Source organism: Melitaea cinxia, chromosome 4 (assembly GCF_905220565.1).
Source record: "Melitaea cinxia chromosome 4, ilMelCinx1.1, whole genome shotgun sequence".
In the NCBI taxonomy this organism is placed as follows: Eukaryota; Metazoa; Arthropoda; class Insecta; order Lepidoptera; family Nymphalidae; genus Melitaea; species Melitaea cinxia.
This window is the reverse complement of record NC_059397.1, coordinates 4688412-4705517: the sequence shown is the minus strand read 5'-3', so window position 1 is coordinate 4705517 and position 17106 is coordinate 4688412. Positions and strand designations below refer to the sequence as shown.

The 17106-nt window shown below is 36.0% G+C and overlaps 1 protein-coding gene across 1 annotated transcript; it reads right to left on the bottom strand.

The window, feature by feature from the left end:
• Positions 1-2470: 2470 nt before the first annotated feature.
• On the bottom strand, positions 2471-16843 carry LOC123670503 (dolichyl-phosphate beta-glucosyltransferase). Its single transcript, XM_045603995.1, has 6 exons — positions 16607-16843; positions 16288-16462; positions 15777-15985; positions 13594-13808; positions 8174-8311; positions 2471-2737 (listed from the first exon to the last, which is right to left on the bottom strand). The coding sequence occupies exons 1-6, from the start codon at positions 16676-16678 to the stop codon at positions 2545-2547; spliced, it is 1002 nt and encodes a 333-aa protein (XP_045459951.1). The 5' UTR covers positions 16679-16843; the 3' UTR covers positions 2471-2544.
• Between the last annotated feature and the right edge of the window lie 263 nt (positions 16844-17106).

The following is a 17106-nucleotide window of genomic DNA, read 5'->3' as shown; positions in this document are numbered from 1 at the left end:
CAGTTTTTAAGCATTTATTACATTAAACATATCTGAATTATTTTTTAATTATTTTGTCACTACATATAAGATGAACCATCATGCATTTGAAAAAAAAACAATTCCACAAAACTATTTGGAATTTGCTTGCAATCAATTTTCATGTCTTACGTGTTACCCTTTTAAGTCAATGTAGGCTATTTAATAAACAGCATGTATTCAACATTGGCTTGATATAAGTATAATACCTACCTTACAACTATATGTTATAGTTAGTTATACTTAATTGTTATATTTCCTATTTTTTAAGTACTTTCATTGAGTAATTTTTATCATACTTTTAAATATAAGTTAATAGTGATATACTTATACATTGTTTTGCCTTCTATCCACCGATAAAAATACCGAGTTTTATCGCTATCGATATTTTGTACAACTGATAGGGAAGATTAAAATATTAAAGTTAATCTTATGTTAATGTAATGGCATCGGCATGTAAAGAAATAAGAATAAAACAGCAAATTTAGTTACTAATATAGAAATACAGGTTGTTTGGGTAATAAATTTCGTCACAAAGTTGTAATATTCAAAGTAAAGAAGAATAAAAATAGGTACCTGTATTTCGAGTGTTAAGTTATATATATTTTTTTTTAATTGCAACTCTAAGCAAGTTATAAAATAAAACTGGTTTTAACATTCTGTCAAACTATTTTATAAGTATTAGTGGTTAATATTAATACCCGAACATAAAAAAAGAAAAAAGTCATGTCATTTTATTGCACATTAAATGTGATTTTTTTGTTAAGTATTTAAGCCAGTTAATTATTTTGTGTCAAAACAACAATGTAAAGCGTTAAATCTTTCATATATTTTTGTTGTATTCTATATAAATATATATTTTTGTAGATCTTAATGATTAACAATTGCTCAAATAGAGCTCAAGATCTATGAAAATTGAAATTATACTCAGCTTTATACATTCACATATATAGACAATATATTGTATATCTAGTACACAAACTAAACTTTTAAATGTATCTTGTTTTGTATGTAGAATCGAGACCGATTTGAAATTTATATAAATTTTATTGTTCTCTAAATAAAGTTTTATTGCGAACAAATATTTGTTTTATTTTTAACTACCATGACAAAGTTCTGGTTTTATTGTCTACCACAACATAATTATATGCGGATATCTGTTCCGCGTGGAATTTAACAGAAAAGTTGTTCATTTCGCAGTCATAAAATAAATAAATTTCTAAAATAAAAATTAGCCTAATTTACTCCTTATTACATCAGCTATCTGCTAGCGAAAGTCCTGTCAAAATCAGTCAAGCCGTTTCAGAGATTAGCCGGAATAAACAGACAAAAATTGTAAACTATGTTATTTTGGTATATATACCGTGTATACGTTCATATGCATTTAGTAATTCAATAGTAATAAGCGGTTATTTTAATATTACAAACAGACACTCCACTTTTATTTATTTGTATAGATTACCTTACCTTACAACGATCGTCACCCACGGTTATATTGGACACAAGATTGGTCGTCAGCAAAATTTTGTTTTAACATTTAGTAAAAAAAAAAAAAAACAAAGTAGATAGAAGTTTTTGGTTTGTAAATCAGTTGTTCGTTGTAGTTTATTACTTTTCTTTGGTAGTATTCTTTAACGTATACCTACGTAACGGTACATATAGCAGGAAATATCCTGCTCAAAATCGAGCAGTCGCCCGACTGGGCAGGACCTCGTCCTTACAGATGATGTCAGCTAAATAATACTGTTTACAAGCAGTGTTTTGTTCCTTTGGTAAGGTATATTATTACTTTTCTCTATGAGTAAGGTGACTAGAGCTCATAGGGTCGGCAACACGCTTGCAATGCTTCTGGTATTGCAAGTGTCATTATGCTACAGTAATTGCTTACCATCAGGTGAGCCGTTGTCCAACTTAGCTGTATTAAAAAAAAAAAAAAAAACTATGCTTGTGCTTCCCAAATAAATTTTTTCTAAACATCTGCACAATCTAAACTTCTACTTCGTCTTTATGTTGTTAATTTAATTATTATTAGAATTTATCACATACATAAGAAATCATCATCATCACCATCATTTCAGCCTATTGCAGGCCACTGTTGACATACATAGGCTTCCACAAGTTCGCACCAAAAATGGCATGAGCTCATGTGTGTTGCCCATAGTCACCACGCTGGGCAGGCGGGTCGGTGACCGCAGGGCTAGCTTTGTCGCACCGAAAACGCTGCTGTCCGTCTTCGGCCTTTGTATTTCAAAGTCAACAGTTGGATAATTATCCCACCATCGGTCGGCTTTTTAAGTTCCAAGGTATAGATAGTGCAACTGTGTTATCCCTTAGTCGCCTCTGACGACACCCAAGGGAAGAGATGGGGTGGCTATATTCTTTAATGCCGTAGCCACACAGCATATACATAAGAAATATAATTTTCAAATAAGAGATACATACAAAGATTTAGTTATTTATTTAATTAAATATTTAATAGGAAATAGTTTACATGATATTAAATTTTAAATATATTTGTGCTTATAGTTATTTCTCTTGCTTTATCTTCCAAGCACCGATCTTGTACTTCAACCAAATCAAGCCCAAGTCGCAACCCATTTGGATCCAAGAAATCACTGGTGTGACCTTAGAACCCTCTATTTCAGTCCATCTTATAGGAATTTCAACAATTGGAATGTTTAATTTTTGTGCTATATACAGTAATTCTACATCAAATGCCCTGAAAATACAAACAATACTTTATAATATACTTATTATTTAAGATAACATTAATTTGTGTGTGGTTTACTATTTATATAAAAATCATGAAAAACTTAATTTACTTTTACAAGTTTATTTATTTATTTAATAAAATTAATAAATAAATAAATAAAATAAATAAAAATAAGTTAAATAAATAATCTATTTAACTTGGAATGTTTTTAAATAAGTAGGTATGTATTGATCAAATCTTGTTTAAAGTATTAACTGCAGTGGTTCTTTTTCTGTAGTTTTTTAGCTGAAAGTATTTTTGTAATTATACCAATTATAAAAGAAATCAGTTAGGTTTAATTTTAAGGTTTCCTTGCAGTATTGAATAAGCAATACTGAAATTATAAATATATATTATGTGTCTGTTAGAAAACACAGCATCGCTAATGAAGAAGCAGTGTGTAACATACCCTATCTTTATAGATACTACCGTGTTTTTACGCCCTTGTCTATGCTTTGACAGTGTCTTTGGTCTCTAGTTGTCTATGAATTGTCACTGCTAGGCGGGAATCGCGCTGTTTCGTCATTGCGTGTGTTACTCCCTACCGGTAAAGTTCGAATTTAAGAATTTGTTAAGTATAAGTTGTGGGTAAAATATTTTAATAAAAAATGAACTATAACGCTGAGAACTCTCCGCACGAGGAGGAAAATACAAGAAATAGTGTTCAGAATACAAATGATAACGAAGCGAATTCGTCTTCATCTAGCTCATCTCCTCAATCTGATAGTGAAAGACCATCATTTAAGAGACGAGGTGTAAAGGAAGACCCTCGAATAGAAGCCCTAATGAATCAGGTAAGCTTTTTATCAAACATATATATGCAGAGTCTCGGTAGTTCGCAAGTTAACAAAGACGTTACTAATAATGCAATTATTAGTGATAATTTTCTTACTATACCAGAGAAAACACCTCAATTATTAGATTTAGGTGAAATAGGTATCAATATTGATGGAACTAAATTAATAAAACCAGCTCTCGCGGAGAGGGTAGATAAAATAAAATCATTACAACATTTTGGCTTACCCACATGGCAAAATGTTAGATATGCTAAGACCTTACAGTCCTATTTAGCTACTCCAGGTTTTATTGATCTTAAAATTAATGACGAGCTATGTCATTTAAGTAAATCAAAAGATTATTTAGCTGGTACTGAATCTATCATGGCAGCTTTGTCAAATGCTATTTTTGAGAGTAATCAGTTACTGAGAACGGGCTTACAAGCAGTGGTTGATTGGGCTGCGAAATCCCCAGAGGAATTAAATGTGACCACACTAGTAGAAAAACTTAGTTCTTCTATAGGAAAAGGCAGTTGTTTTAATAAAAACTCTGAAGACATATTACAGATTTTATGTGGAAAGAGGGCCGAGTGTATAGAAACTAGGAGGGAGAGATTAATTAAAGAAATACCAAACAAATGTATACAGTTAGCATTAAGAAATATTCCTCCTTCTGAAAGTGCCTTATTTGACCAACTTAAACTTAATGCCCTCATTCAAAATTTCGGTGGTCCTACACAGTGGATGAGATCACTTTCTTTTAAAGAAAATAAATCTCAGAATTTTGCTGCAAAAAGGAAGGGAGCAGATCCCAGTGCCTTTCCTTCCACTAGTGCAGAACCTAAAAGATCGAGATTAGATGTTTCTCGGAGAAACTACAATCACAATAATAATCAGACTAATGATTCTCACTCTCGTTTTCAAAATTCTCAAACTAGGCCCAGCGGTAAAGGTAAAGGCACGGGTAAAAGATCTTCCTTTCGTGCCTTCGACAGACAAAAACAATGACTTACAAGGACAATTCAGGGGGGGGGCAATTGAAGGACTTCAGAGGTCGATGGGAGAAGCTCGGAGCAACTCCCTTTCTACTGAAAGCTATATCAGGATCTCGGATACCCTTCATTCGAAAACCCACGTTAGTATACCCCTCAACGAGAGTAGCTCGGAGCTACGCAACAAAAGTGCCAAGATTAATGACCGAACAAATAGAGGAATTAAAACAAATTGGAGTGTTAGAAAAACCTGCTATTTTGACCCCAGGTTTCTTCTCTCGGATGTTTTTGGTAAAAAAGAGCGATGGTGGCGTCAGACCAATATTCGACTTAAGAGAATTGAACAAGTTTGTAGGAACGAAACATTTTCACCTCATAAACCATACCAAGGTACCAGAGTTCCTACAACCCAGAGATTGGCTGGTAAAAGTCGACATATCGCAGGCATATTTCCACCTGCCAATAGCACAGTCACACCGACCTTTCCTGCGAATGTTTTACAAGCAAGAAGTGCTTCAAATGACCTCACTTCCGTTTGGCCTATCATCGGCTCCAAGGCTCTTTGCCTCTATAACTTGCTGGGTCGCGGAGATCCTACGCAAGAAAGGAATGCGGGTCCTAGTGTATCTAGACGATTTTCTGCTAGCACACCAGGACTGTTCCAAACTAGCAACACAGGCCTCGGAGGCTGTGAAGCTTTTGGAGTTTTTGGGATGGCAAGTGAACCTCAAAAAATCGGTCTTGACACCAGTGAGATCACTCGAGTTTCTAGGCATACAGTGGAGTTCAGACAAGAACCTAATGAGTCTACCAATCAAGAAACAAAATTCAATTCTAAAATCGCTAGAAAAAATTTTGATTCACGGAGTCTGTCGCCTCCGCCAACTTCAATGCCTTCTCGGACAGTTAAATTTTGCGTGTTATGTCATCCCACGAGGTCGGCTTCACTGCCGCCGATTACAGATTTTACTCAGACAGTTCCCGAAAAATCTCTTGAGGATGACGGTCCCTCGGAGGGCATTACTGGACATACAGTGGTGGCACGGTGCCCTATCACTGACAACACCAATACATGCTGCAAAGGTGTCCCACTTTCTCACTACAGACGCCTCCGACATAGGATGGGGTGCAGTTTTAGACCAAGAGGTCATTTCCGGAGTCTGGACACCCCACCAAGAATTATGGCACTGCAACAAGAAAGAAATGTTTGCAGTACTGTCAGTAATGAGGAGAAACGCCGAGAGTCTCAGAGACTCCCATGTTCTCTTACAAACAGACAACAAGACTGTAATGGCATACATCCGCAAGGAGGGCGGGACACAGTCCATAGGTCTGTTATCATTGACATTCCAGCTTCTGATGATCATAGACAGATGGAACATAACGCTATCAGCTCAGTATCTCCCCGGCAGGTACAATACTATAGCAGATCGGTTATCGCGGAGACGACCCATCCCAGAATGGCACTTAAAACCACTGGCTACCACGGAGGTATTCAAACGCTGGGGTGTACCGAACATAGACCTTTTTGCAACGAAAAGGTCTGCTGTCGTACCAATTTATGTCACGTTAGATCCACGGGACAAGTCAGCTCTCTTCATAGACGCCTTCTCGAGGGAATGGAACTATCCACTGGCTTGGATATTTCCTCCTCCAAACTTAATACCAAGAGTTCTCACCCACCTCAACAAATCGAGGGGCACCTTCCTCTTAGTAGCTCCAGACTGGGAACAGCCGTTTTGGAGAGCGGATCTCCAAGCACGAGCACTGGACAAACCAATGAAAGTGAACCGGTTACAGAAGGTATTAGTGGACCTCACGACCGGGCTCTCACCCCCACAAGTGGACAAGCTGACACTGAAGGTTTGGAGAGTTGGGGGTGGGGCGACAAGCTAAGATCTTGGTCTCAAGCAGAAAGGGACCTGCTTAAGTCAAGCTGGCGCAAATCTACCTTAGAAACTTATAAGCCAGCATTAAAGAGATGGATTACTTGGTGCAGAATCAAAGAGATTAATTCAAGATCCCCTGGTCCAGAGCATGTGGCACAATTTTTAGCAGACACTTTTATAAAGGAAGGTCTAGCTTACAGTACAATGTTAGTCCAGAAATCTGCCATTGCTACCTTCTGTGGAATGGGTGATACAATCTCATCAAATTTTTTAATTAGACAAGTACTAAAAGCAATACATAATTCTAAACCTCCAAGCTTTAAACCTGCAGTTTGGGACGTGAAAAAAGTCATAGATTGGTTAGAACAACATCCAGGAGGTAGTTCATTATTTGAAATTGCGAGGAAAGCTGCTACAATTTTGCTTTTGGTCTCTGGTCGTAGGCTTCATGACCTTACACTCCTTAGAACAAAAGAGCCCCATTTTCTCGACAACGGTCATGAAATTTGCCTATGGCCTGTATTCGGTGCTAAGACCGATACTGGTACCAGAAGGCAGTCTGGTTGGAGACTTCTCCCTAATGAAAATGAAAATATATGTCCTGTCAAATGGACAAGGCTCTTAATACAATCATTTAGAGACCGTCAAAATGATAAAACAGATGGCTATTTATTCATTACCATTAAAGGACCCCCAAGACCAGCAACTAGGACAATAATTGGTGGATGGATACGTTCAGTGTTAAAAGATGCTGGTATAGATGCTACACCTGGCTCTTGTAGAGCTGCAGTAGCATCACTCTCCTGACTAGAAAACAGACCAATTGAAGAGATTTTATCAAGAGGTAATTGGGCATCTGTACAGACATGGAGAAACCACTATTGCCGAGAGATTAATACACAGGAACGCGACAATAGTAATACATTTTTGAGAGGTTTTGAACCTCTTTAAATGAATTTTATAATAACTAGAAATATATAAGAATAATTAGTAGATAAAATCGTTAAGAATTCAGTGTTATTATGATTTAAATATTAATTGATTTAGAGTTATTAACATTAGATGTTATTTCTTTAGAATTTAATTGAATAGATTTCAATAAATTAATTGAATATTCCCCTTAATTATTACTTTGGTTTATTATTTAGAATAAAATCATAAAGGATTATAATTGAAATATTATACTAGTTTAACTAATGAGTCTTATTTAATTTACATTCCTTTCAACATTGCGTGTGTTCTTTATTTGTTCTTGTCACCAGCAGATATCAAACACGTCTTCATTAGCGATGCTGTGTTTTCTAACAGACACATAATATACACGTTTTACACAACAATAAAACGTTTATTATGTGCCGAAAGAAAACACAGCATCGCAGAAATTATCTTCCTGGTGAAGACAGCAATGACGAAACAGCGCGATTCCCGCTTAGCAGTGACAATTCATAGACAACTAGAGACCAAAGACACTGTCAAAGCATAGACAAGGGCGTAAAAACACGGTAGTATCTATAAAGATAGGGTAAGTTACACACTGCTTCTTCATTAGCGATGCTGTGTTTTCTTTCGGCACATAATAAACGTTTTATTGTTGTGTAAAACGTGTATATTTTTAAATTGTTCCGTGCTCGGCAGTAAAGAAATTTAAATACACCGTGAGATGAATGCTCCGAAAAGAATTCTGCGAGGCATGCACGAGATGAAGTACGTACATATAGTACTGTTATTTAAGATATGTATATTTACCATCTGTTAACATGTAGACTTTGGAATGCTCTATCGGCAGCTTTTCTTGTAAATAACTTAAATCCACATTGGGTGTCTTTAATTCCCTTCACAGTGAATAGCCAAACCAGGAAGTGAAATCCATACATCAATATATTTCTAAAAGAAAAAAAAAAACATAATATAAACATAATTATGTACATGCTATGCTGATATTTCGTTTATAACGTTTATTATAGTTTTTGAGCATTAGGTTTTAATTTTACGAGAATGAAATGAATGAAAACAGTTTTGTTTCAGGAACGTCTATAAGCTATACTCAATACTCTATGAAATTTACTATTGCGTAAACTTTAATAATCTATACATATAATAAAATGGTAAGAAACTGTACATTAAATATTTTTTTAAAAGAATATTTAGGTGTGATCTACAATCGATACTGAAGCCAAAAATATAGTTATTAGAACTTTTGTCTGTTTGTCTGTATGTATGTCCGGGGTAAACTCAAAAAGTACTGCATGGATTTACTTCAAATTTGGCACGAATATTATTAAGAAGTCGGGTCAACATATAGGCTACATAATATCACGCTATCACCTTCGGGAACGAGCAGTGAACCTTTATTTCTTCGACGCGTTCTGTAACAACGTGTAATCTAAATACGCATTTATGAATGTTGTTATTATGTCAATAATCATGCTATAAGCTAGCTTCACATTATAAATAAAGACATTCTGTAGTATATTTAGTATCAGCATTGCACCCGTGCGAAGCCGGGGCGGGTCGCTAGTAATTACATATTTTAAGCTCAACAAAATTAACTTATGAACTTGTTTGAATAAGACTATTTTTAGTGGTAGTTGTAACATCGATAGCACGTCAAAAATGAAAATGCAAGCGGAATTTAGTCTTTTAAATCTTTTCATATGTACGCTTATGTAGGATGTAGGATTCGAGTTAGTACCCTTCACCCACGCTTCACACCATCAATTAATATATCTTTATACAACGAGTGAAATAAAGTATCTCTAGTTGTTATGCCAAGGACATTAAAAAACAAAAACAAAAGCTAGCAAATAATATTCTTGACAGTACAGCAGTTACTAAAACTGTTTAAGTATATGAATTTTCACTGTAACTTTAAGAACATGATCTTGAATACAGGAAAATATTGTGAGGGAACATTCATGTGTATAATAGGGGGAGAAGGGGGGGGGGAATAATGCTCATTCAGTCGAAAAAGCACAATTTTGTGATTTCTTTTGACGACACAGTTAAAATCTAATTATTAAAACGAATCACATAAAATTATAACATTTGAAGAATTCTGTGTGAATTTTTTATGAAGAACTATTTTTAAATACAACAGCACTGGCAGCAATTACACTACGAGAAAGCCTTCGACTCTGTCGAGACCTGGGCTGTCCTGGACTCTCTGCAGAGATGTCATATCGACTGGCGATATATCGATGTACTGAAATCTATGTACGACGCGGCGACGATGACCGTTCATGTCAATGACCAAAGAACAAGACCTGTTTCCCTCCGGCGCGGGGTAAGACAGGGGGATGTAATATCACCGAAACTGTTTACCACTGCGCCAAATGCTGGCCGGCCTAAACGAGTCCTCCCGACGTGTCGGTCTCTGTATGAAGTTGGATAAGACGAAAGTCATGTTTAACAACCAAGTCATACCGATACCGGTATCGGTCGATGGTACCCTTCTCGAAGTTGTTCAGGATTATATTTACCTAGGCCATACTATCCAACTGGGCCGCAAGAACTTCGAGAGGGAGGCCGATAGGAGGATTCGGTTGGGCTGGGCGGCGTTTGGCAGGCTTCGTCGAGTCTTCACTTCGAAGATTCCGCAATGCTTGAAAACAAAAGTCTTCGAACAATGCGTCCTGCCTGTGTTAACATATGCAGCCGAGACGTGGACACTGACGAAGGGACTGGTCCCTTCCATGGGGAAGTTTAGGGTCGCTCAACGTGCAATGGAACGGGCTATGCTTGGGGTTTCTCTTAAAGATAGGATTAGAAATGAGACTATCCGCGAGAGAACGAAAGTAACCGACGCAGCCTACAGAATTAGCAAGTTGAAGTGGCAGTGGCAGTGTTGCAAAAGTGTAAAATAAAAAATCGGTATATTTGGCTCCGAAAAATCGGTAGAAATCGGTAGATTTTTACTCGAAGTAAAACAAAAGTATTTTAAGTCAATAATGCGTTCATTTATTTAAATTTGTTCCGTTAAATTAAATCAAATTCTATAATTGCATGAATATAACTAATACATAAGGTGTTACTAGTTACAATGTCTCATATAATCTACCGTAAACGGCGTGCAAATTTTTGATCCATTTATAATTATAATTATTTTACATTACAGAAAAATAAAGTACTCAAAAGCAATACGTTTTATCACTAAGAAACATTATTTATAGAAGTAGTCCATACAATGGAGACAAAAAGAAGTCATTTATTTATTTTGTTAACAAAACCAACAGCCTTATATACTAAACATATAACTCCTCTCACTCACACACTCACTCTATAATAACAGGTTTTCCTTAATTATCTGAGCATGTAATATTAACATGCCCTTTGATATATGCGAGCAGAACTCTGTTATATGACGTTGACGTGTTAGTACAATTTGTTTTAACACACCGCGGATTTGAACGGTCATATTCGACGTGGTGGGAAGAATTTCGGGAAGTCCCCGTGCATTGATTTTGTGTTACCGTTTTCTTTTAGTGTTGCCGTATTAAGAATATTATTTTACCTTTTTTTTATAAAATTATTTTACATTAGTTGAAAATTTAAAAATTCGGTAGATAGCACTGCTAAATCGGTATATCGGTAGACAAGGGCCAAAATCGGTAGATCTACCGATAAATCGGTAGCTTTTGCAACGCTGGGCAGTGGGCTGGTCATTTGTGTCGCAGGACCGATGGCCGCTGGAGTAGACGGGTCCTAGAGTGGAGACCGCGTCTTGGCAAACGCAGTGTGGGACGTCCTCCGGCCCGTTGGACCGACGATATACGTAAGATTGCCGGTGTCGGCTGGATGAGGATTGCGGAAGACCGGGATGTCTGGCGCGAACTTGGGGAGGCCTATGTCCAGCAGTGGACTGCGATAGGCTGAAGTGTGGCAGCAATTATTTGGAAGCGTCTGAGAAAAAAGTAGTATTGCGGTGCACCTCACAAATCGATGCTGGATCATCAGAAATAAAAGAATCAGCTATTTTCTTTAGGGAATTGTTTTCTTCGGGTAACGCTGGGAGGATTTTTTTCAAATTTCAATTTTTCATTTTTTGGGAACAGTGAAGTGAAAAACACGATATTTTCAAAAAAAGTATTCATTATTGTAAAATAAAAAAAATTAACAAAGATAAAAACTCTGGCGTTACCTTATAAATTATGTACAGAAATAGTTTTCATAACTTGATAAGTTAGTTTTGACGATTAGTGCAGTAGTTTTGACGTTATAATGGACACCGACTTTGAAAACGTTAGTTGTGGGAGAAAAGGTTCATAGTCTTGAACAATTAAATATTTGCGACGCGTTGGCGCAACGGTCACAGCACTGGTTTGTGCCTGTTGCGCTGGCGCTTGCTGGTTCGATCCCCGCACATGACAAACATTTGCATTGGCCATACAAATATTTGCGTGGTATGCGTGTTTGTGCAGTTCTTGTGGGTTTCCCCACTGCGCTTCGGAGAGCACGTTAAGCCGTCAGTCCCGGTTGTTAGCATGTATACCTGATAGCTATTGTGACTCATATTATAGTAGAGAATATATCCGCCAAACAGCATTGGAGTATTTTGGTGGATTAAGCTCTGATCCTTCTCCTACATGGGGAAAGAGGCCTATGCCCAGTAATGTGATAATACAGGCTTAAGCGATTGGCGAAGTGAAAAAACAGGGGTTAAAGTATGAAATTGCCGTTTTATTGTAATAGGGACTTCGAATTGACATAGAACCTTCATGGTTTGAGATTTTTAAGTGAAACTTTTTTCACATGGTACCTATGTACTTAGTTCATTTAAAAAAAAAAATGTGCAACATACGATTATCAACTTTCAGTTGTTTTTTTTTTTTTTTATTTAGCTTAGACAAGAAAGATGGATACTTTGAAAATTCGAGTGATTTATGAATACGAGTTTCGATGCGGAACTAACGCGGCAGAAACAGCTCGCAATATCAATGTTGCGTTTGGAGAGGGGACTGCTAATGAACGCACCGTGCAGTTTTGGTTTAAACGCTTTCGTGATGGAAACTTTGATTTGAAGAACGAACCACGTGGAAGACATAGGTGAATAACAATGAATTGAAAAAGATGGTGGAAGCCGATCCGAGTCAAATTACCCAGGCATGGTTTAACGTTACCTTACCAACAATATTGACTCATTTGCGTCAAATCAATGAAATAAAAAAATACGAAAAATGGATGCCTCATGATTTGACTGATCTGCAGAAAGAAACGTGTGTTGAAACATGCGTTGCCTTGTTGAATCGATACAGAAACGAAGGAATATTGATCGAATTGTGACATGTGCTGAAAAGTGGATTCTTTACAATAACCGTAAACGAAAAATGCTATGGCTGACCCCAGGTCAAACGCCGCAACAGTGTTCTAAAGCAAAGCTTACCAATGAAAAGGTAATGGTAACTGTTTGGTGGTCTCAGCATGGTGTTATTTACTATAGGGTTCTCCAATCTGGTCAAGCAATAACGGCAGATGTCTAATGAGCTGAACTCCGAACAATGATAGCAAAACTAGCAGTGAAACAGCCCCGACTCATGAATCGATCTTCACCTTTATTGCTCCATGATAATGGGAAACCTCATACAGCACGAGAAACCGTTTTGACTCTACAGGAACTGCAATTAGAAACCATTCGTCACCCTCCGTATTCGCCAGAACTTGCTCCAACGGACAACCATTTTTTTCGTGATTCGTACAATTTTCTACGTGATAAAAAGTTTTCTTCTCAGAAGGCAGTACAAAATGCTTTCACACAGTTTGTCGAATCTAGATCACCATAGTTCTATCGCAAAGGCATAAATGACCTTCCTATTAGATGGCAGCAATGTATGGATAATAATGGTAACTATTTTGAGTAAATAAATATTTTAAATTAAAAAAAATAAATAAACGAATTTCAATTTTTCTGTATAAATCGGCAATTTCATACTTTAACCCCTAATATTTGAAATAAAATGCATGACCTGCAGTTGGTTAAACTGCTGTATCTTCGTTAGTTTTATTTCTTTTCTATAAATTTTACACAATATTCTTGAAAGGAATATCTTTCCACTCAGAAAATTGAATTTAAAAAATCCCAAAAAAGAAGGTCTAAGACTGAATAAAAATTCATCATATAAATCATAGTGTTAATAAACATGAGAGTTTAAAATGGTTAAGGGGTTTCTTACCGAAATATACTTCTTTTAGCTAATGATTCCTTCTCCAAGTGTGCTCTAGAACCAATAATAACTGCTTCACTTTGACTTATCTCATCTGGTTGGCTGATTGGATCATATTTAGTTATCTTTTTAAGAGCAGTTTCTAATTTGGTCAAATCTTCAAATTTTGATGCTCCATCTGCATCAGCAAATAATATAGATGCACCTCTGGAACTTAGAATACCCTGTAACACAAAGAAATTGTAACTTCATAAGCGTTTTAGCTACACTTATATAAATAATATAAATAAAATAAAATAAAAAGTATTTTATATTTGAGAGCATTTTTTACATTAGCTTTTTTGTTTTATCACTGCAGCCTATCGCAGTCCACTGCTAGACATACGTTCGCGAAGCACAAGTTCGCGACGCAACGAAGACGCTACTGCCCGTCTTCGGCCTGTGTATTTCAAAGCCAGCAGTTGGATGGTTATCCCGCCATCGGTGGGTTTTTTAAGTTCCAAGGTGGTAGTGGAACTGTGTTATCCCTTAATTGCCTCTTACGACACCCACGGGAAGAGAGGGGTTGGCTATATTTTTTACTGCCGTAACCACACAGCAGTTTTGTTTTATAGTCCACAATTAATCATTTAAATTATAAGCAGGGGGCTATCCATTAACTACGTCACACGAATTTCACGATTTTCGGAACCACTTTCCTTCTTTGTCAGAGATGGTCACATTTATGAGAACCCCCTACCTAAATCTATAAAGTTATATTTATTAAATTAAACATCAGTTTCGACATTATTTTTATTTCCATACAACTAACAACCTCTCTAGTTTGAGGTGTGAGTAGTCGCCTAAAACACCGAAGATTTAAAGGTGCGATTCATTCTCGTGATGGATATTTGTATTTGGTTAAATATTTCTTTCCAGTTTGGATGTCTATGCTTGTGGGTCTCCCCACCATGTCTCGAAGAGTACGTTAAGCCGTCGGTCCCCATCATTATCATAAATACATATATCGATAGAGATTATTACTCATAGGGAACATATCTGCCAGCCCGCAGTGGGGCATCGTGGTGGAATAAGCTCCAATCCTTCTCCTATATGGAGAAAGTGCCCAGCATTGGGATGTTACAGGCTGAATGCATTTAACTACCAATTAGGTATATTATATTGTTAAGGACACACAAAGAAACTAGCGCCATCTAGCGGCAACTGTTGAAACCACACAAAGACAGCGATAACATGAAACTCTCTACTCAATACTAGATGGCGTTAGAGGAACTTCTGTGGAACTATGTAGAAGTATAGTCTCGAACACCGGGTACATGCGCGAACTTTCCAGAATGGTCTGGGCCTCGTGTCGGCCGATATAAATAGCCGCAGGTAGGCGAGCGAGTGCAGTTCAGTTTGAGCGATCTTCGAGACGACTTCAAGAGTGAAAATTAGTGATCAAGAGTGGTACCAGCGAAACCTACGACTTAGGATATCATCAGTGCTTAGTGTTTGAACCTAGTGCTTCGTGTTGGACCTAGTGCTAGTGAATAAAGTCTTGAAAAGAGTCAGCAGGTTTTTCTCTCCAAATCCTTCGAACCCTAGCACGTAACAATATTTTGAAATGTGATGTCACAAAGTTTTGGACCCCTCCTCACCCCTTGTCACACAATATCACGCTTTGTCGATCCCCTACCCTCCTCTTTTAGCGTGACGTTATTTTTTGTTTTACTTAAAATCTGGGATAATTTTTATCTTTATAAGCAATTTAAAAGTTAAAATATTGTTCCTTAAACAATTGTAATGAAATTGTAAGATGCTTATATTAAGTAAGCAAAAACCACTATTAAAAAATTAAACATCTTGCTAATTTGCCCTTTTTTTTATTGACGAAAATTATTTAGGTAATTTATTCATTTTATTTTATTATTATTGTATTTGTTAGTTAAATTTTTAATATTGAATGTGTTCATTGTCACAGCGAATGCAGTGTTGCTTGTTATGAGAAAAGCGATAGCTCTGTTTGCAAACTTTATATTGAGAAATAAAATAAAAAATTGATGAAATGAAGCATACTGATAGTCAGCAAGAATGCTTGTGTAATTTCATGACTTTTTTTATTTTTATTAGTAGATGAAATGTGAACTGAGTATACAAGAAAATAATAAGGAAGCTTTTTAACACTACTTAATACAATTTTGTTTCCATACTAGTTTTACAGCTCCACCTTTTCCTCTGTTCTTGATCAAGTCTAAGCACCTTAACTTGTCACAGCCATATTTCTCAACATAGCTTTCTGCTAATTTCACTGTGTTGTCTTTACTTCCGTCACTTACTACTATAATTTCATACTTGTATGAAGGGTTTTCTTTTATTCTTCTTTCTAAGAATTCTATAGTTTCGTCTAACATGGGAGACACTGAAAAAGTTATTGTATATATTATAGGCGAAATCTTTTCCCTGTATTTTTTACCAACTTCAAAAGAGGAGGAGGTTCTCAATTATATAGTATTATTTTATATGTATTACCTGACAACTTTTTACTAAGTGTACCGATTTTTACGGTTCATTTTATATTTGAAAAATATCCTATTACGAAGGAGTTTAATTCCAAATGAAGTTGTAGAAGGATGTTGGAATGTTGACTTGACTAGTTTTAAAAATTACCTTCTATGTACTATTCAATATGTTAAATCTTACAAAAAAGGATATTAAACTCACATCTTTCTTCTTCATTGTAAGCAGGCACAACCACACTCAAGTGCACACTGTGACTATCGTGTATATTGGGGAATCTTTCTTTACTTTTAGATCTAGGATCATTAAAGGTTTCTTCCTCTTTAAATCTTTCCACTAATGGAAAAGGATTTGTTATCATATATATTATTGCACTTAACTGAAAATAAAAAAGGAAGAATTATATTTTATAAGTATAGTTTAAAAGATATGTTTGATCTTATTTGCAGATAATAGAAAATATTAGTCTTTTGGAAAAAGCTGAATATTTTATTTGGACAAATGGAATAATACGTGTACTTACTATTATCAGAAGGCTCGTAGCCGCTAGAACGCCGTATACAATAAGAGTGATTATGATTGAAGAGAAATCCATTTTGAGATAATACTTTCCTAATATATTATTTATTTAATTATATGAAATGTAAAAAATAAATTATAACAAACTTTTCAGTTACTGAACAAAGCAATCAAGCCATTATATATTAAATGATCATAATATAATCATTATACTGTATTACTGGCCCAAGCGTCTGAAAATGGTCTGAATTTGAAACATTCAACCACGGTCATTCAACGTGTTGTGTTGTGACAACCAATTGACAAAATGTCAAAATCACACTACGACTGACGTATAAAATATTTATAATCTGAGACACAAACGAGCGAAAGTTCGTAAAATACCTACATTAGGGATTTATAATTTTATATTATGAATATTAGCGACCGTCAACTGCCTCTGGGGCGGGTAGTGGTAGACACAAATGGATAAAATTTTGTTTTGTCATTTCCTCTCAGTTTAAA

Bases quoted from the DNA above. Each gene is read 5' to 3' on its own strand.
- LOC123670503 (XM_045603995.1), bottom strand. From the start codon at position 16,678: ATGGATTTCTCTTCAATCATAATCACTCTTATTGTATACGGCGTTCTA. The intron at 15,986-16,287 runs GTGAGTTTAATA...TAACTTTTTCAG, and splicing joins TTACAATGAAGAAGAAAGAT to TGTCTCCCATGTTAGACGAA. The intron at 2,738-8,173 runs GTAAATATACAT...TTGTATTTTCAG, and splicing joins AGTCTACATGTTAACAGATG to GGCATTTGATGTAGAATTAC.